Source organism: Paralichthys olivaceus, chromosome 4, assembly GCF_024713975.1.
Source record: "Paralichthys olivaceus isolate ysfri-2021 chromosome 4, ASM2471397v2, whole genome shotgun sequence".
In the NCBI taxonomy this organism is placed as follows: Eukaryota; Metazoa; Chordata; class Actinopteri; order Pleuronectiformes; family Paralichthyidae; genus Paralichthys; species Paralichthys olivaceus.
Genome location: NC_091096.1, coordinates 20,343,615 through 20,362,021, shown reverse-complemented (window position 1 = coordinate 20,362,021; position 18,407 = coordinate 20,343,615). Strand labels below are relative to the sequence as shown.

Genomic DNA, 18,407 nt, shown 5'->3' with positions numbered 1-18,407 from the left:
GAAGTAAATTGGAGGAGTAGTCCCATAAATTTGGAAATGTAAATTACAGACAGAACCAATAGAGAGGTAAAGGAGAAAGATAAAGGAGAGATGAAGCACAAAGGAAATAAAAGAGAGCCCAACGGGGAGAGATGATGGACAGGAAGACGAAGAAAGAAAAGGTTAGAGAGATGAGGGCAAACATAACTCCCCCATCCAAGAGGGATATAAAGAGAGAGAGGTGACGGAAAGGAGGAGGTAGAAGGGAAACAGAAAAGAAGGAAGTAGAGAGAGAAAAGATTGGAAAGGAGAAGGAGGGTAAAATGAAAGAGAGGGTGGTGTGAATGACTTAGAGATAAAACATGCAGAAGTAAAGAACAATCAATGTTTTGCAATTGTAATTATTTATTTAATAATACAGTAATCATCATTTCTTATAAGTTCTGCGTCCGTTCCCCCTGTCAGTGATGCTTCCCTGAAAGAGAGCAACAGATTCAATCTGTGAATTTAAACTTTGATTAATAATCTTGGAAAAAATGACCAAAGGGAGATTTTTCAGTGGAGAAAAGTCAAAATGTCAAGAATAAACTTAATTTCAAGATTAAAGTCGATTTTATGAAACTGCTAACGTTATGACCTTCTCTACAAAATGCCAAGTGTAGATGAATTGGTAAAATAGTTTTTCGGAAATACTTCTTTATTTTTAAGTGCATTTATAAATTCATTAGGACTATGAAGAGATTGAGCCTAAATCTGTCTGTTCATGAGGCGAAAAGAGACGGAACACTGGCAGCTGGCTGCAGCACTCAGTCACTCCGTCATGCAACTTTATTTTCAACATTTCAACTTAAATCTCGACCTTTCAGTTTTGTTTTCAACATTATTCTTGACCTTTTGACTTTATTCTCAGCATTTCGTGACATTTGTTTACTTTACTCTTGACCTTTCGACTTTGTTTTCGACTTTTCCAAATTTGTTTTTGACTTTATTCTTGATATTTCAACTTCATTTTGAATAATTTCGGCCTAATTCCCAACATTTCAACTATATTCTTGACATTTTGACATAATTCTTGGTGTTTTGACTTAATTCACAAAATACAAAGAAGTCTTTCTCTGATTTACTTTGACTTTATTCTCAAAGCTCTTAAGAAAAACAAATCTTCCACTTATATTTTTTTTTCTTATCCCTGAGCCTGATATTCTTCCACTTGGCAGTGCTGATGGATGTATCCAAGACCAAACACACAATGACAAATGGGTCAAACTTACAAGGAATCCTTTCATTCTGTAGATTCCGGCTAAAGGTGATTCCTCTGCACCACCCAGAACACTGCAAGGTGGGTCCACACGAGGAAACTCCTCAACTACCTGTTGAAGAAAAAAAACATCTCAATGAATGTACACAAAAGGGAAGATAAACATTGAGTGAGACTGATAAATGCTCACATTGCCCAGACTTTGTGAAAGACTGTCCAGTTCCCTCTTCCCTCCTGGGCTCAGGCCGTAGGACCAGTGCTGACAGGAATGCTGAGGCACCAACATCCCCACAAGGAGCAGCCACACTGCCAAGGTCTTCACAGCCATTCTGAGGAGAAATAGTGGAAATACGCACGTCATGTCATGCATTTTTCTATTTTTTCTTTAAATGTGCCCATCATCACTGGTTCATTTACTCTCTGTGCATTAAGCAGGCAGCGTCTCTGAACTGATGGTCTTCAGTCCTTTGTGAATACTTGTGCACACTCCATGCTTTATATGAGGCTGTGATGCTTCCGCTTCTCACAGCCCAGCACTTCACTACAGGGGGTGTAACTGGGATTAGACATTTACTGGCGACCTGCAGAGCTGTTTAAAAGCTTGTTTTTTGACCTTCAGTAAAAAAATAAGTAACTTTTAACCATTTCCAGTCATTTCATGGTGTTTCTTAAACAGAACACTCATTCATTCCCATTCGAGACACAATAAATAAAGAGTCTTTCTTCATAAGTAATTTATTTATAACAGTCATTTATGGAAATAAAATTCCACGGTCGAGTGCAATAATCATACATAGAGACCTACATCATTCCCTCTTTCAAACACAAACTAACCTCTGCCCCATGTCGCATTCATTGAGATGTATTAAAATAAATAGACATTGCTCTTCAATTGAGTCTCACACTCAAGGTGAAATACACAGTATGATTGCCTTCATCGTTCACTCTCACAGGCTGGGTACCTACAATTGAACTGAGTGAATAGTATTGCATCGGAGCAGCTTTGAGCCACAGATAGAGTAACAGATCTTTACACATGCAACAGACACTGTCCAGTAAGAACTGCTCACAACACCTGCCCTCTCTTATAATAGTATTTAACATTTCTTTTTCTGGGAAGATTTGGAAGCACTGGATTTGATTTATATAAGATTACAAGCACCAAGAGTTTTTGGTGAAAAGGAATAACACGTTATAAGTTAACATACATTTGTGCAAATAGGTTCAAAGCATGATTAAGTGATATACATCGATATATATGGAGCATGTTTCCAGGTAAACCCACTCTGAGATCATGAACACAGAAATAATGGCTTTCTGTTAAAGCACAGGTTTTCTCATAATGGGAAGAAAAACAAACAGAACACCAAGCAGTGCCACAGTTAAACGCATGCAACTGTGGGTCACTCGCACACTGGATTAAAAAAAGAGGTAGATTCACAGAGCGCAAAACATGGAGAACACAATATTTAAGAGTAGGAACGGAGACACCTCACAGCTCTAAATGATGTATTGCATACCCAAACTGTATAACTAGCCTGCAGCATAGTTTCACTTTCACTTTTAGCCTTTGATTAGACTGTGCTGTTGTATGGCTTTGGCTTGCATTGCTAATTCATAATATGTTGAATCCAGCAAAATTAAGCTACATACTTAAAGAGGAATATATAACGACAGGTATTGGTAAATGACACCTTCAATTTATGCTACAGCAGCATTCAGTGAAGCTCTGAACTTCACTGTGCACAGATGCTCTGATTTTGACTACCATCAAGTCATATGAAGAACATAAATAATGTAAAATATCAAATGAGCATAGTCATCGGATTGCATCTAGATACATCTACACATAAAAAGAAACATGTGTTTGTTTTGGTGATATACAGCTTTACATATTAAAAACATACATTGACAACCCTGGATAGATTCTAGTGCAAGATATTTAAAGCTAACATAATATTGGTGGAATGACCAGGGATGTGCATACGAGTGCCTGCGCTGCAGACAGGTAAAGAGAGATGGGTACGTTGGGGGAGTATGGGGGAGGAGGACTGGAGGAGAAGAGCATTGAAAGAAGCCAGCGGTGGCCCACAATGGACCTGTGGGTGTGTGCCGAGTTATCTGACACTCTGGGACATGTGCAGAGGGGTCAGCATCTCTTCGAAAATGGCTCCTTTCACATTGGACCCTCTCAGGTTGGCTTCTTGTAGATCGCAGCCAGACAGGTCACAGTTCTGCAAATTAAAAAGGCACCAGGGACAAAACAGTTAGAAAAGAGAAGAACGGTTAAGTGCCATTAGATTTTTACAGACACTGGTTGAAACTGATTCACAAGAACAAACTGTACAACACCAATACATCCAGTTTTCAATCATTCATTCCCTCCTTGGATTCACTCTTGTATTACTGTGACAGTCAGGGAACCTGCTGCTGAGTTATCAGACATAAAAAACATTTTGGCAAAATAACTTGGATGTGTAGTGTATTTAAAATGATTTATGAAACCATTTATTCAGTTCTGCACCATTTTATCCCTGATGGCTCTGAAATGTGGCTGTAAATAAGACGGACTGCTAGCTGAGTCCACATTAGTGTTTTCAGAGTTAATCCTTTCTGAGAGCTTTAATTCACCTCGAGATCAGTCCCTGCTAAAGTGGCTCCCCGGAGGTTACAGTTCTTCAGCTTTGCATTTTTCAGAGTGGCCACACGCAGGTTGATGCCGGTCATTTGGCTTCCTTCCATGTCAACCCCTTTCAGATTGGCACCTGGTCAGGAATAAACATGGTTAAAATTATGACTATGACTATAAATGTGGGACCAGGTCGTCTTTGATGAAGAATTGAAGCAGATTACCTTCCAGGTTGGCCTTCAGTCCAGAGGGATCTTCAAAATTACAACCTTTGAGAGAAGCTCCCTCAGCATTCGAACAGAGCATCTTCACCCCTTGTAAGTTCGCCCCCTAAGGAGAAAAACCAAACATCAACAGGAGTCATGCTTTCATTGTATATGCAAAGATTAAGTCATGTCAAGCATCAATCATTTGGTATTAGTGAACAGAAATGACATATGTGCATATTTGCATATAGAAGTGAACTATTGCCAAGTATGAACTGATGTACTTGGAGCTGTCCACTTGTATTGGATCACACATGAAAGTTACTACCAGCTCTAAAGAGTGAGAGTGTGCAATGGATGCCATGATGATGTGACAGTCCACTTCTCATAATAATGAATGCTGTTGTTTCATGGTAGAATGTACAGCACCTGCATCCCTCTCTCAATCAATAAACATGGCTGCTGCACTGATAATAAGAAGGTTTATTATATTTCTATAAAACATGACACAGACAATGGGGTCGTGGGTAAATTAACTAATTGGTATGGGCCTGAACACCAGCTGCTGCAGCTACCCAAGTATGTACCATTGGCAAACATGTTTAACAAGTGAATGACTCTTCTTCCACACAACTGAGGCACCAGGAGTGAAGTGGCTGCAAACCAAAAGCAAAGTCAACTGTTCACCAGCAGGAAGACTAACAAACAAAATGAGCACAAAAAAAGACACAGGAGTTGGAATGAGGAAACATTGGCTTCCCCACTGTTGAAACATTTTTGAGTGCATCCTGTACTTTGCATGGCCTGATACTGTGGGTGCACATGAATCATTCAGTGCAGACAAGAGAAGAGTTTTCAGACTCACATCCAGGTTGGCTCCAGAGAGATCGGCCCGCTCCAGATTGGAACAGCACAGGTTGGCATGAGTCAGATTGCAGCGGCTCAGATTGGCCATTTTAAAATTTATGTAGCGCAGATCAAGTCGGGACAGATCGGCACCACTGAAATTAAGTCCCTAAAAACAGTGAGAGAAATAGAATGAAATATTGATTTAATATGGAATGAAATGGATGGGTAAATGAAATTACTTAAACTAAGCTGTACCTGACAGCGGAGCTCAGACTTGGTGGGCGTTGCCAGAAGAAAACGAACTAACTCTTTACGGGAAATGGGAGAGTGGTCCTCCGGTGGCTGTGAGTTCTGTAATGAAAATGAGCAGAGTTCATTTAAGGGAAGCATCACATTTATACATGCAAGATATTTGCCTTCCCCTCTTCCTGTTACCTTGATTGCTGCTTCCAGCTGTTCAGCCAACTGCTCAATTCCAAAGAACCGAGCCTCCTCGAGGACTCCTGCAAGATACACACACAATTTTAAAAGGTTTTTCAAGAAATTGCTGTGGGAATTATATTAGATTATTAAGACCTTGTTCTCAGTTATTCAGGTAGATCCCAAGCTTACCTCGTATATTTATGCCTTCATTGATAATGAGCTGACCGTGTCTCAGGTAGTTGAGAATAGGCTCAAAGTATTCAGGGCTGCGGTCGATTAGGTAAGCCCCATGCTCATCCTGCTTGTTCCCCCACACATCTGGAGCAAACACAGATGTTGACAAACCACATTCAGTAAGGATGGTTGGACACCTGTCTTGTGTGGTCCGGACCTTAGGGCTTTTCTGTTCAGTCCAAAACATAGTAACAATTGGGAGATGCGCCCCTCTCACCTATTTTAGCCTTAATTCAATCAAAAGGGCGGGGGGGGGTCTTCATCCAGATCAAATCATGTCATGTGAAACCAAAACTAACCGGATCAAACGCAAACAATGTAAGGAACACATATATCTTAGCTCAGACATGGGTCCAGACATTCAGGTGTGAAAATGCCCTAAGAGGTCTCACATTTAAATCTTAAATAAATACATACATACCTTTCTCTCTGAACATATGAGCAAGCATACTCTCTGGCTCTTTGCTGACCAATGTGCTCCTGAACACATAACACACACAGTCACGTTACAAAGTGGACATAAACACACCCTGTGGAACTGTGCCAACTCTGTTGTGATGTGTTATTGCTGGTGATCACAGCACACATACCTGGTGGTGGTGAAGAGGCGCCCGCCAATATTGAGGGTCAGCCAGTCGGTTTGAGCTCCATGCAGATCAGATCTGACCTTGGCTTCATCTTGAGGACCTGAGGCATGAGAGAGAAGGAGACAAGAGTTGTTGAGACCACGTGTAACACTCTGACTGTCGGTGGATGAGACTCCTGCAGCAGACATGGCAGCTCTCACCGATGAATGGATCTCCCTCTGAAACGTACAGCACATCGTCGTCTCTGTCAGAAACACGAATACAGAGATGAGACGAGGCGTCCATTGTGTTTGAGCATCATGGTTATTATCAGCACTGCGTGAGCTTACCTGATGAGGGCTATGTCGTCTATCAGGCCACCTTTACCATTGTATAAACTAGAGGCTTTGATTCCTAACTTATTGCTGGCTACAGATAGTAAGTCAGACAAGGTCCCGTACACTGCTACAACCTAGAAAAAAGGAGAGGTTTAACAAGAATTAGTGGGTTGTTAGGAATTTAAGCCTGAAGCTAAATGGGTCACTCCTGCCTGATACAAGATTAATGTAGCAGCTAGCAGCGAGCTAACTGCTACAGTTCTCCTCGGTGTGAGCTGAAGTTAACGTTAGCTACAGAGAGGTGAGTGAGTTAGCTAACAGAATCAAACACGTATGCTGAGAGGAAACAGCCTGGGTCATTCTGCGGCCCGAGCTCACGCACTCATCACACTCACACTGACTCTCTACCCACCTTGCCATTTTTAGACGTCCCGTTAACAAACAACGTGACTCTTCTCATTCTTCACGCTTTGCTTGTAAAACGTATCGTGATCTGTTCTGTGGCGTCTGTGGAGACTGACTCTGATGTTTAGCATCAGACGACAACACGAGACCACAGCTGCCTTCACTGGCCAACAGGGAACATCTCTCATTTAACTAGTAAACCCGAATAAGTGGTGGATATATCGGATTTATAGCCATACCTGAGCTTTGAAGTATTACAGAGTTGCAGTATTATATTAATTACTACTTAATTACAACAATTGTATTTCATACCGGTGTAAATAAGGAAAATAAAAGGAAAATGTGACTATGGCAGAAATCAATGACAAAACCGATGTGTATATTTTTCTGATTGTAAATACATGAAATTATCAGTTGTATTAATGCAGTGCTGCAGCTTTTATCATCATTATCCCGCCACACAACAAAAGTTATGTCTCCTCGCTTGTTTTTATAAATACAAATGATACACATAGAAATTGTCCGGCAGGACCTTAAGGCATCATCCTGAATGCAGCTCTGTGATTGGTCCGATCGTTTATACGTAATCACGCTGTCATCCTGATCAGAATCGAGTGGAGCCAACGACGTATTGTCTTTATTGTTTTGTTTAATAAAACATAATGAAATTATTATATCAAATATGTTTTCATCCGATTAAACATTTACTGGATTCTTAGCATTCTTTTCTGGGCCCGTGTGTGGGCGAAGCTGACATGTAGGTGGCGGTGTTGCACTACGAAGTTGTTATCAAAGACAAGAAGAAGACACACGGAAGTGTCAAACAGCATGTCGGTCTGTGGGCATCCGATCATCATATTCTATGAATTCTCTTTCATGACGTTAATTCAAACAAGTGACTCAAAACCTAGCAGAGTTCATTTTCAGGTCGGAACCAGTCTGTGACAGTTTTTATCAGCATGGCGTCTGACAGACCTCATTGCTCGTGCTGCTCCCATCCTGTCTCCTCTCCCAGTGTTTACCAGACTCTGGATGAAATGGATTTTGAACGAGGTTAGTGCTAATATAGAATATAACGATATATCTGTAGTATTCCCCAATGATATAGTAATTCTTCATTTTCCAACTGCTGCATTTTGTAATTTCATTAAGCTAACAGTTATTTTCCTTCCTGTTTTGCAGCACTTAAGTAAAGTACAGTACAGTGTGATGTGTCTTTCTCTTTGCAGGCATCTGGTCTGCTGCAATGGACGGTGACCTGGAGAGGGTAAAGTCTTTGATCCAGAAGGGCACAGACATCAACCTGAGAGACTCTTCTGGATACACAGCTCTGGTATAGTTTGCTTGGAACATATAAGTGCTGTGGCGTCTGTTCGTCTCTTGTTTATAAATTGTTTTTTTGTGTTTTTTGTGATTTGTCTCAGCACTATGCAAGTCGCAGTGGCAATTTTGCTGTGTGCAAGTTTCTTCTAGAGAATGGTGCATGCGCGTCTCCTCAGACACCAGGCGGTGCCACGCCGCTCCACCGATCAGCGTACTGCGGTCACTTGGATGTGGTTAGACTCCTTCTGCACCACCGGTCAAATCCTACGCTCTGTGATGACGACGGAGCATCCCCTTTACACAAGGTACAGAATTTGCAGCAGTACCATAAGAAAATCTTTCTAGAGAGAGAGTTGATGACCATGTAACTTGGTGTTTGCATTTGTTGTTTTGTAAAATGCTTGAGCAGGCTGCAGAACAGGGTCATGAAGAGGTGTGTCGGCTGCTTGTTGAGAACTGTCCAGCACTTTGCAGCCAGAAGAACAAGAGGCTCCAGCTGTCCCACCAGCTGGCACAGCAGGGAGATCTGCAGGAGCTCTTAAAGCCACCATGGTGACGGGGAACACACACTGCGTATGGGGCATGCTGTGTTTCTAAGATCAGACAATTGAAATGAACTCAAATTTACCAGGTGAGGTCCACATGCATCAGGATCACGTTGACCTGGATTCACCATATTGGACTGCTTTTATTTCTCAACTGAACATCAGCAAAGACGACTGAGTGAAACAGGGTGAACACAACATGACATTTTCTATATGCATACAACAGGCATCGACCTGTTTTTAATTTATTGTTAACTGCTTGTGTTCAAAATACACACCCAAAGCAACCTGTACAACCTGTCCAATAATACCAGTTTCCACCGTCTGCTACTGCTGCTTGATTCTTGTCTCAAGTAGTTAAACAAAATTTCTAATAAAGAGTAAGATCTGACGCCTGCCTTCATATTGAAGGAACACTAATATTATTTAATCTAAATTCTTGAGTGCTTTAGTGTTTGTTTCCTCAGCTGTTTGCATTATTGAACACTGACAGATATTATTCTTTGTATCTGCGTCACTAAAGACCACCTGTCAGATCAGCCAGAGCTGTGCAGCACACCCTTCCACATTTGTGAACAAATGATTATTAAATAATAATTATATTTAATAAAACAATGACAGCTGCCATTTCCCAAATTTCTCTCATTACTGACAAAGAGAAAAAGTACGTCAGCCTTTGTGCCACACTGAGAAAATTGAGTCATGCAGTTCATCACGACCAAAAGCATCTACCCTCACTGCAGTATTTATCATTGTAAACTGATGACGTACCATGTTTGACACAGTTTACATTATGACTGGAGGCAGTTTCTATCTGTTAGGATTGTTGTTTGTTTATTGTTAAAGATCCAAAGTGTAGGATTTATGAGGGATCAAATAGCATACATGGACTTAAGTCATTGTCACATCTCCATTCGTAATCACCTGAAACTAAGAATAATGTTTTCTTTACCTTAGAATTAGCCATTCATGAGGAGGAGGTTCTTTTCCAAGGAGTCCACCGTGTTCTACACAAGCACTTTATATTAAAACTGGAGGCAACATCTTACTGTATAAGGATTATTTGTCAAACTTCAACCAACAAATTTACACCCATCAGCCACGACATTAAAACAGATAACTGCTTTTATTACTGTGACATGCATATATGCTATGTGACTTGATCCTCGCTGGTCTTTTCAAATCTCTTGCAGCAGGGGGCGCTGTTGTCTTACAAACGTCATGTGTTTTTCATCCAGTGCACCATATGAATTCAATGCCAGCTTTTACACAGTGACCTCATTGGCTCCTCTTAGTGCATTGCTGGAAAATTAAACAGAAACTGTTAGAAAGAGAGAAAAGCATCAGTGTCTCCATTATTTACCTTGTACTCTTGAAACAAAAAAATAAATCCGTTTTTCCTAAACTGCTGACAACCCCATACAGACTGATGAAGTGGACATGGTCTTTAGGAACATTCATCTTCAGCCCTCATCTTTCATTAGTGGCCCGTTCCAAGAAGCATGTCTCAAATTACTTTAACTGTACTAGTTTCATGTCCCTCTAAATATTTTAGCAAAGACTTGTGTCCTGCTGCTTCTAGTGTGAAACATTGACACTTTTCACACTCCGATCAGAAGTTGATGTTCACTTCTTTTTGTATTTTTAGTGAGTTAACGACCTGAAACCTGAAACTGTTCACAAACGTGGAACCTCTGGCTGCTGTTTTGTCACCTTGTGTTTTGAAAGAAAACGTATGTGCATGAATATATCATTGTTAAACAGTTTTAAAAGCATTGGCAGGAATTCAATTTCTGTCATGTCTCTCACTGACATGACTTGTCTTCTCTTCTGTTATTATAGGAAGAATATATTACCGTACTTTTATTAACCAGTATTTATGAGCAAAGGGAACAAAGGATGGAAGCCTGGGGTGGATAAAGGATGTTCATATTTCCATATCTACTGAAGCAGATGTAAATACTTTCATCTACTGTCTCATATACTTACTTATTTAGAGTATGTTCAATAAGTAACACATGCACAAACAAGAGGCAGATCCAGATGGAGAGAGTGAGTACTACGCTTTTCCTGCGCTCCTGCAGTCCGCACAAACACGAAGCCACGACAGAGAACCTCTCACTGCAGCCTGCAGGAACTTTCATTGGGTCCGCCGGTGGGTGGTGTTTCCAAACTACCTTCAAACCACATCCAGCGCCGTGACTGGAGGGGTGCCAGGCCACATCTGGAGCTCATTGCAGCTGACGCCACACAGCACAAAGAGATGGGGTGTCGGGGGTTAGTAGATGGGATGGGGAGAGGGGGTATTTTAGCTCAGAGAACTAAGCCAAGAGAGCTGTTTACGCTCAGTGACAAGCTCCCTCTGCCACACAGCTGAGGAGCTGGTACCAGGATCACCCGACATGAGTGCCACATGTCAGTAATGGCTGTGTTTGTTTTTTTGCAGTGGAGACTGGTTAGAAAATGACACTGTTTGTCATTTAAATGTGTCTACAAACAAAAGCACATTATGCCGTTTGAATTGCAGCAGTAATTTTGACCGTCACGCAGACTATCACACCCACAACCCCCTTTGATTGTTCCTCTGCCAACTTGTATGTAACATAATCAAAGGTGATGTCTGAGATTTGCTAGCAGTGAGCGAGGTAATGAAAACCCTCTGTGTCACTCGGTAAAATCAGAGGAATGTTCGAGGGCCTCATTCTTTTTTGATATTTTCTTCATGAGCTGCTTTGAATTTGAGAGCTGCTTTTGCCCCTTTATGTGGAAACAATCAGAAACCGGCCTGTGCTGGGTGAAAATGAGCAGCTGTTTCAGGGGGAGAACGAAAAAAGGATTTTTCACCCATTTTTAAAAAGTTGCTTTCAAGCAACTGTGCTACTGACCTCAAGTTTTATTTAATGTAATGAGTGACACCCAGAGGGACAAAGTGTGATTTTTGAGAGCTCTCACTTAATGTGATGACTCTAGGAGGACTCCACAAGAAGATGAATTCGGATAACAGCTCTGTTCAGTCAGATTTATTTGGAAAGCAATGAAACTTCCTGGCCCTGGAACCCACTTCCACCATAATGAGCCCGAGTTAAACCAGGACTGGATGTTATTTTCCTCAGAAATAGAAGGTGGTCTGTGTGCCATGCTTGCGTGGAGAATTTGTAGTCATTGCTTAAGACTTTATTTTAAACGGCACTTCAGCCCAAGAGTCAATGATGAGAACAGCTTGTTCTGTTTCTCTATTTCGAGAATATTATTCATTATGTAAGATTTGTATTTATTTTGAGGCAACAAAAAATGTGTAGTTCAACATTATATTCAATTGGGCCATATGTCAATTTTCGATATCTGGGTGTTTGTTTTCGCGGATAAAATGGTCATCTGGTCCTTATCTTCCTTGTGTCCAAAGCCTAATGCCATTCTCTGGCCTCCCAGCTGCTCTGATACAGCCAGAGCCGTCTGAGTTATACAAAAGTAATCAGGTAAATGGCTGGCAGATGGGCACACATTAAAAAAGTGCAGTACCAGACTCCAGCATGGAGCAACGCCCCACGTCGTCTCATCTGCTTTAAGAGAAGCAGGAGTGTCGGTGCTGGGTGAGGTGGCGTGCGTAATCAAATCTGCGGGAGCTGCTCCTCAGAGATGCTACATAATCCAATTTGGGTCCACTTCCACTTCAAAGCAACATGTTGTCTGCTGGTTGAAGAGATGTCGCAGATCTTATGCTCCCACTTTCCAGGTCAGTGGGTGATGAGAGACATGAGTCCACAGGGCTGCAGCTCAGCTTCTCCAGGCAATCAGCACTGTGGCTGTGAGCAGTGAGAGATCAGGTGATTCAGCCAAACAGAAATGGGAACATGTGATACAATTACATTTTCCACCTATAATCAACTTGATGCTTTATGTTTTGATCCGAAAGACTTTGTTCAGTCAAATTATGGATGGATATGAAAACAATGTATATTTGTGTTCCTGTAGCCACGCTTGGATTGAAAGTCATATGAGGACGATTTCAAAAAATCGCTATACCTGCGACCATAATCATGATAAAGTTTCCCCAGGAAAAAGAGCTCAGTAAACATTCAGGGTTTGTGTGTGTGCGTGTGTGGGGGGGTATATTCGAGGAGGTGAAAAGTTTATTGTCCCAGATGTGTTGTTTTTTTTCCGACCCTGTGGTGAATGGAAGTTTCTTTTTATTGATTATGGAGATGCAATCTTCTCAAAAGCATGGCCAGAAAAACAACCCATAAGCTGTACCATATGAGTCAGAGGACAATTAGTGATGCTTGTGAGATCTTATATCTAGATCCCATCAGTCCAGAATGTTGTTATAAACCAGCTTATTATGCATCGTCTGCCAAACCTACAAAGGAACTTTGCAGACCCACTGTATTTCCCTCGTAGTCCTTTGAGCTTTTCCAACATATTGTTTCACATGCACATGTTGTCCACCCCATTGAGTTTTAATTTGCATGTTTATTTTCCTGTCTGCCTGTCTTTTGATTTTTTACTCCACAAGCGCTCATCCAATCGACTTCAATCTTGGTGTGTTGCTGGGGACCCAAGGAATTGCATTAACCATTAAAGTGTGTTTATATGACTTTGAGACCCTAACCCCAATTTATTTTTAACTGCACTTGGTTTAGTAACTGATGACGGGGTAACATGACACAATGTTGCTTTGTGAGTTTTTAAATGGACCCATGTCTCAAATCAGGCTTTTATTTTTGACGGGCATAAAACATGATTACTAGTATTGACAACTGCAGTGACAATCCTCCCATTCAGTGTGAATGTCTAGGAAACGTAACACTGGGCTCCACGTGCAATTGAACAAGATGGTTACGCTGATGAACTAGGACTCATATAGAGGTACGCCGTCCCTCTGTCAGTGGGTGCCCGGCACACACTGGCCCATTCATATGCGCATTCCTGTCTCTCCACTCGCAGCCCAGCAGGTTCCCCCGTCCCGTCCACTCAGGACAAGGGCTGACGCACACAAAGGGTCTTCAATCTGCCTAAGACAACAGCCAGCATAAAGGCCCGGAAACCCACAATTGCGTTATGTCAAAGAGTAGGTTGGGGGGTAGTGGCAGAGATGGGGGGCCCTGTGTAGAAGGGGGGCACTGCTGATGGATGGATGAGGGCTGGGCTCAGGCAATGGAGTGGAAGGCCTGTCTGAGGTTTTTGTGCATAAAGGAGGATATTTGTACTTGCCCAGTAAAAATGGAATGCAAACACAAACGCAAGGACAATAAAACACCACTTTGGGGCGACGACCAGCCACGAGGGAAATCATCATGCAAAGTATTCCGGGGGGGAAATATTGCTTACTATGAGGATTGCTTGACTCTGAGGTTTGTTCTCATGCTGATGAGTGGCTTTGCCTGCCTTCAGTTCTTTTTTGCATAAAGTATTCCTGGCTTTAACAGTGTCCGGCACATTTCCTTACACTGAAAGGAAGTGTGGAGTGATCAAAAAAGCCCCACCTCATCTTAAAACAGACCGCACATAGACTGAGCTTTTTCTCAGCAGCATCCAAGGAAAAGTTCAACCGACAGTTTTATATTACTTGACCCTTGTAGTTTGTATTTCTTTATGAGAGAAAAAATAATGGCACAGTGTAAATATTGATAACAATCAGAAACTATGTCTTGATTTTATAGCCATTCTATATCATTCTTGAGCTACCATGGCATGTATGCATCACAGGGACAGGTTACTGATTAATGATGGAGGCTTTTTCAAAAAACTCCCAGATTATACAAGCTTTTATTGTCTTATGGATGCTTGTGAACTTGTATAGAAATATAGACTGTATGTCTCCCTCGCGCTGCTATAAACAACTGAAGACCATCTTTTATTGGTCTGCAATTTTGTCTCATCTGTTTTGCATAACTTTTACCACCTTCAGCTTTCTCTCCTCCCTGGTGCGGAGGTCTCCAACGTTCCAGATTTATCGCTCACCTCTTATCATCAGAGGGAAAAACTATAAGCAAAAAAAAAATGAATCAACAATTACCATATGTCATGAATTCTGCCAAGGCTTTTATCTCATGTGATGAACTTCATTAACAGCTTGATGCACATCTCAAGAGAACTCTTAAACAGTGACACAGAGAGAAAGAGAAATGTCTGTAAAAGGATCTGGTTTCAAACTATTGTGGCTTCAAAGATCTCCTCAGTCGTGGTTGCTGCTCTGAATTTGTAAGATGTGGCTGATGGCCACACATGAACGTTTAACTCTCACTATTAGTTACTCTAATAAACATGCCTGGTATGTAAGTGCTTGTCAGATTTACACTGCATGTGCTTCATAGTTAACAGCTGTCTTTGAAGCTGCAGATTATTTAGAGCACAACGTCTGACAACAAAGCCATTTAGAAATGCTAAAAGCAAGAGTGATTGACCAGAATATGACAATCTAAAGGTGTAACATAAAGACAATACACGCATTACAGTGACTAAAATTTCCCAGATAGTTTGACTGTGCCTGTAAAATAAATTCTCATCTAACATTAGCATCGCTATAAAATAATGTATAAAAGAATGCAAAATTCAACACTACAGAACCAGATATATCATATTTTTATTCCATGCATCTCTCTTGTGAAAACCTGGGATGTACATTTCCCATAGTGCAACACCACTACCGACAGTTTGGAGATGCGTGTGTGTTATGCTGATAGCACCTAATGTGGTCTCCAACTGAAATAAGGAGTAGTCTGGAGAGCAGATCTGTCTGAATTTCACACCACCAAATTTGTTCCTTTATCATTTTCAGACCAGAAAAAACGTTAAAGTCTGATGACACCCTCATGGCCACAAATTAGACCACACAGCTCTCTCTGGAACTCAAAGGCTTTTTATAACTATGCAGCAAAACTCTTCAACAACTGGGAACAGACTCAGATGTGTAAAACCAGCTGTGTGCTCCTTTAAGAAAAATGATGAATGAAACTTATAATAACAAACGTGATAAAGTTAGCAGTGCAACTATATTCAACAATTTGCACCTATATTATAATTATATGCACATCTAATTATACTGCCTTTACTGATCCTAGACTGTTTACAAAGATGGATGCCATGACTCCTCCCAAAAGTGAAGCCAAAACGTCTAGATTGCAGTATAGGTCATAAATCCTGCCCCCTCCATGTTAGTGGATGGAACATGGACCAAACTAAAAAGTCAAGCAGAAAATCAAATAATTTGTTCATAAAGATGCTGTCTATCAATTTGTTAAATCACACTGACATACCTCATTTTCTTGTCAGATGGTTTTAATTAGTTGTTTGATGCTATAAAAACAGAGTGAAACATCATGATGGCAGCTGAGACTGACTCATGATTGGCCAAGCGGTGGAACCATGATAGTGCAACTCCACCCCCTGATCGCTACTGCACAGACTCAGGCTCCAAAAGAACAAGATGGCAGCGTTCATATAAAGGATATTTTGGTTTCATGTCTGGATAGTGGGATTCAGTATATGCAGTCAATGGTACAGAGTGGCTGAGCAGAACAGAGCAGCTGTTAAAAGTAAACAGAATATTCACAATATCACAGCATTTAGTATGTCATGTATCTAAGCATATCTTGCTTCTTAACTCTACCTGATGTTGGACTCAGGCAATGTTTGTATCGCTGTTTGTATGTCACCTGCTTGTGATCTCTTCTTGCACTTTATGATTTTAATCTCAGATTGTAATTTTACAGGGGTCTGTGACTGTGTCTAAACTTAATCCAATCTGAATGAGTCAGTAAATAAGTAAACAGGACATACATTGTGTAACATTATGCCAGGATCCTTCCTGTGTTTGCTGATAGGAGCTTGGTTCGGGGTTTGTGTTACAACCAAAACAACTACTGTATAAGGCAATGTTTACTTTCTCAACAGAAGAATAGAATAGTGTGGCATCTACAAATGCAGACTAGAATATTTGTGTGACTGCTGTTTGTTTTCGCACGTGAATCTCTACTGACCTTCAACGCAAAATTGCAAATAAAGCAAACAAGAGAGTCACCTCATTTTGTGAATGTGTGTAACATCACATGTGGTTAGCGTTGCATGGAAGATGAAAGACCAACACATGTTGAAACACAGATCTGTTTCTTTGTATCCCATTCTTTAATGTGACGACCAAGCTGGCCTTCACGTGTCTCTGCAGCTTTAATCGTCAATCATCTGTCAAATTTTAGTTCTCAGATATGAACTATGTGCTTGATCAGATGGAGCAAACTTGTGTTTGTGCTGAGCTCGCAGATACATTAATTATTATGCTCTTTGAAATGCTGCCAAAGCATATGATCTTCACGCCAGCACAATAACGCTCTTTTACAGTTGCTTTGAATGGGAAGTTGATGAAAGTGCATGTTTTCTGTCTGTGACTGAGTATTGATGTTGTTTATCTAAATTGCTTTAAATTAAAATAAATGTCCCTCCTCAGATACAGACTCATATCACTGTCTGTCCATTCACATGCTAAACATCTCTTTACACTTCTGTTTACACTGATAAAAACCTTTGTCCTCATACATAAGCTTTTCAAGAACATTATACTGTTGGTTTGGAAAAGTTGTACTTGGAAAACAACTTATTTTTTAAATGTTCAGTGATCCTTATTGTCCTGTCAAGGTAAATGTGGTGATCAAGCCTTTGTACTGAGGTCCATTAAGTGTTGTTTTGTTGAATTCAGTAACTTGATAGGGATCCTGGTTACATTTACTATCCTGTGAATCATTACATAGTGTTTTGTTGTGATCAAATCTGAGGTTGTAGTTTGCAGTTGTTCTTTATGTAGTTCACTGTGATAAGTGAAATGTAATTCAGGAGTGCTTTATTTGATGTTTATTTGACGTGAAAATACTAGGCTGTGTATTGTGTCGGTTTCCTATCCCACAATGCAAAGAGCGCGGTGAGGAGACTTGCTCGCTCTGGGCTGGAGAGGTGCTGTGGCTGGCAGGGGGAGAAGACCTGCAACAAGTTAGAAAATAAAAGCATGGATAATGCCAGAATTCCACTGATATGACTTTCAAAGTAAAAGCTTCACTTTCGTCACAGGGGGATCAGCATTTGTGTGGAGCAAAACGACAATCATACCTTTTTATTGTGGAGGTGGAGTGAATATATTGATAAATCATTTTCATATAGGGTATTTACGTATGAGATATTAAAATGGATGTGTCCATATTTACTCCATTTACATCCCTGTGCAGTCATCTTGTGCCACTGCATCTTGAATTTGAATCACATTGTATCTTTAACTAATAGTAAGAAGTAAATAAAACATAAAGGACACGTTTGTACGTGGATGAATATTTTGCCCTCTTTTGTTTTTGTTAGAACAAAGCTTACTTTTCATTTTTCATCTAAACAACAACCGCCTGGCACACATGAGCACTCTATGGCCATGTCGGAGCTAAAATTACCTGGGTCCTGTCTCACGAAGCAGAAATAACTAATCACCTGGGTTACATATTCAGCCAGCTCTGTTTACTTCAGTCCAGCAGAGTTATTCAGCCAACCCCTGCTTCTTAGAATCGAGCGTTCGCATTGGGCTGGGTGTTTCCTTGTGTTGGCTTTTATTGTGGAGCCAGAGACCGGATGTTGTGTGTGTCACTGCCTCTGTGTTGTCGCTGGTCCGGAGGATGCGCTC

General features: G+C 40.9%; 3 protein-coding genes and 1 long non-coding RNA gene across 6 annotated transcripts; 1 reads left to right on the top strand and 3 right to left on the bottom strand.

The window, feature by feature from the left end:
• Window positions 1-373: 373 nt before the first annotated feature.
• On the bottom strand, window positions 374-1,731 carry LOC109642372 (progonadoliberin-1). The gene is made up of 4 exons (XM_020107124.2): window positions 1,655-1,731; window positions 1,428-1,566; window positions 1,251-1,349; window positions 374-454 (listed from the first exon to the last, which is right to left on the bottom strand). The coding sequence occupies exons 1-4, from the start codon at window positions 1,663-1,665 to the stop codon at window positions 407-409; spliced, it is 297 nt and encodes a 98-aa protein (XP_019962683.2). The 5' UTR covers window positions 1,666-1,731; the 3' UTR covers window positions 374-406.
• Window positions 1,732-1,956: 225 nt separating this feature from the next.
• On the bottom strand, window positions 1,957-7,054 carry kctd9a (potassium channel tetramerization domain containing 9a). Of its 2 annotated transcripts, XM_020107121.2 has the most exons (12): window positions 6,895-7,053; window positions 6,495-6,616; window positions 6,366-6,409; window positions 6,169-6,265; window positions 6,000-6,058; window positions 5,534-5,662; window positions 5,357-5,424; window positions 5,177-5,272; window positions 4,938-5,087; window positions 4,091-4,196; window positions 3,869-4,002; window positions 1,957-3,471 (listed from the first exon to the last, which is right to left on the bottom strand). In XM_020107121.2, exons 1-12 carry the CDS (start codon window positions 6,940-6,942, stop codon window positions 3,355-3,357), a joined length of 1,170 nt encoding a protein of 389 aa, XP_019962680.1. In that variant the 5' UTR covers window positions 6,943-7,053; the 3' UTR covers window positions 1,957-3,354. The 2 variants fall into 2 exon arrangements, with proteins under 2 accessions (XP_019962680.1, XP_069380255.1); XM_069524154.1 differs by having other exon boundaries at window positions 5,177-5,424; window positions 6,895-7,054.
• Window positions 7,055-7,466: 412 nt separating this feature from the next.
• ankrd39 (ankyrin repeat domain 39) lies at window positions 7,467-9,378 on the top strand. Its single transcript, XM_020107122.2, has 4 exons — window positions 7,467-7,940; window positions 8,117-8,220; window positions 8,312-8,515; window positions 8,620-9,378. The coding sequence occupies exons 1-4, from the start codon at window positions 7,847-7,849 to the stop codon at window positions 8,764-8,766; spliced, it is 549 nt and encodes a 182-aa protein (XP_019962681.2). The 5' UTR covers window positions 7,467-7,846; the 3' UTR covers window positions 8,767-9,378.
• An 8,193-nt stretch (window positions 9,379-17,571) lies between these two features.
• Window positions 17,572-18,358, bottom strand: LOC138407505 (uncharacterized). 2 transcript variants are annotated; one of them, XR_011240940.1, is made up of 2 exons: window positions 18,218-18,358; window positions 17,572-17,725 (listed from the first exon to the last, which is right to left on the bottom strand). It is a non-coding gene; the product is annotated as an uncharacterized lncRNA (long non-coding RNA). The 2 variants fall into 2 exon arrangements; XR_011240941.1 differs by having other exon boundaries at window positions 18,181-18,319.
• Between the last annotated feature and the right edge of the window lie 49 nt (window positions 18,359-18,407).

Bases quoted from the DNA above. Each gene is read 5' to 3' on its own strand.
- LOC109642372 (XM_020107124.2), bottom strand. The intron at 1,350-1,427 runs GTGAGCATTTAT...TTTCTTCAACAG, and splicing joins TTTCACAAAGTCTGGGCAAT to GTAGTTGAGGAGTTTCCTCG. The intron at 455-1,250 runs GTAAGTTTGACC...GCTCTCTTTCAG, and splicing joins ACAGAATGAAAGGATTCCTT to GGAAGCATCACTGACAGGGG.
- kctd9a (XM_069524154.1), bottom strand. From the start codon at position 6,942: ATGAGAAGAGTCACGTTGTTTGTTAACGGGACGTCTAAAAATGGCAAG. The intron at 6,617-6,894 runs GTGGGTAGAGAG...CCTTTTTTCTAG, and splicing joins GGACGTCTAAAAATGGCAAG to GTTGTAGCAGTGTACGGGAC. The intron at 3,472-3,868 runs GTGAATTAAAGC...TTTAATTTGCAG, and splicing joins TAGCAGGGACTGATCTCGAG to AACTGTGACCTGTCTGGCTG.
- ankrd39 (XM_020107122.2), top strand. From the start codon at position 7,847: ATGGCGTCTGACAGACCTCATTGCTCGTGCTGCTCCCATCCTGTCTCC. The intron at 8,221-8,311 runs GTATAGTTTGCT...GATTTGTCTCAG, and splicing joins CTTCTGGATACACAGCTCTG to CACTATGCAAGTCGCAGTGG. The intron at 8,516-8,619 runs GTACAGAATTTG...ATGCTTGAGCAG, and splicing joins GAGCATCCCCTTTACACAAG to GCTGCAGAACAGGGTCATGA.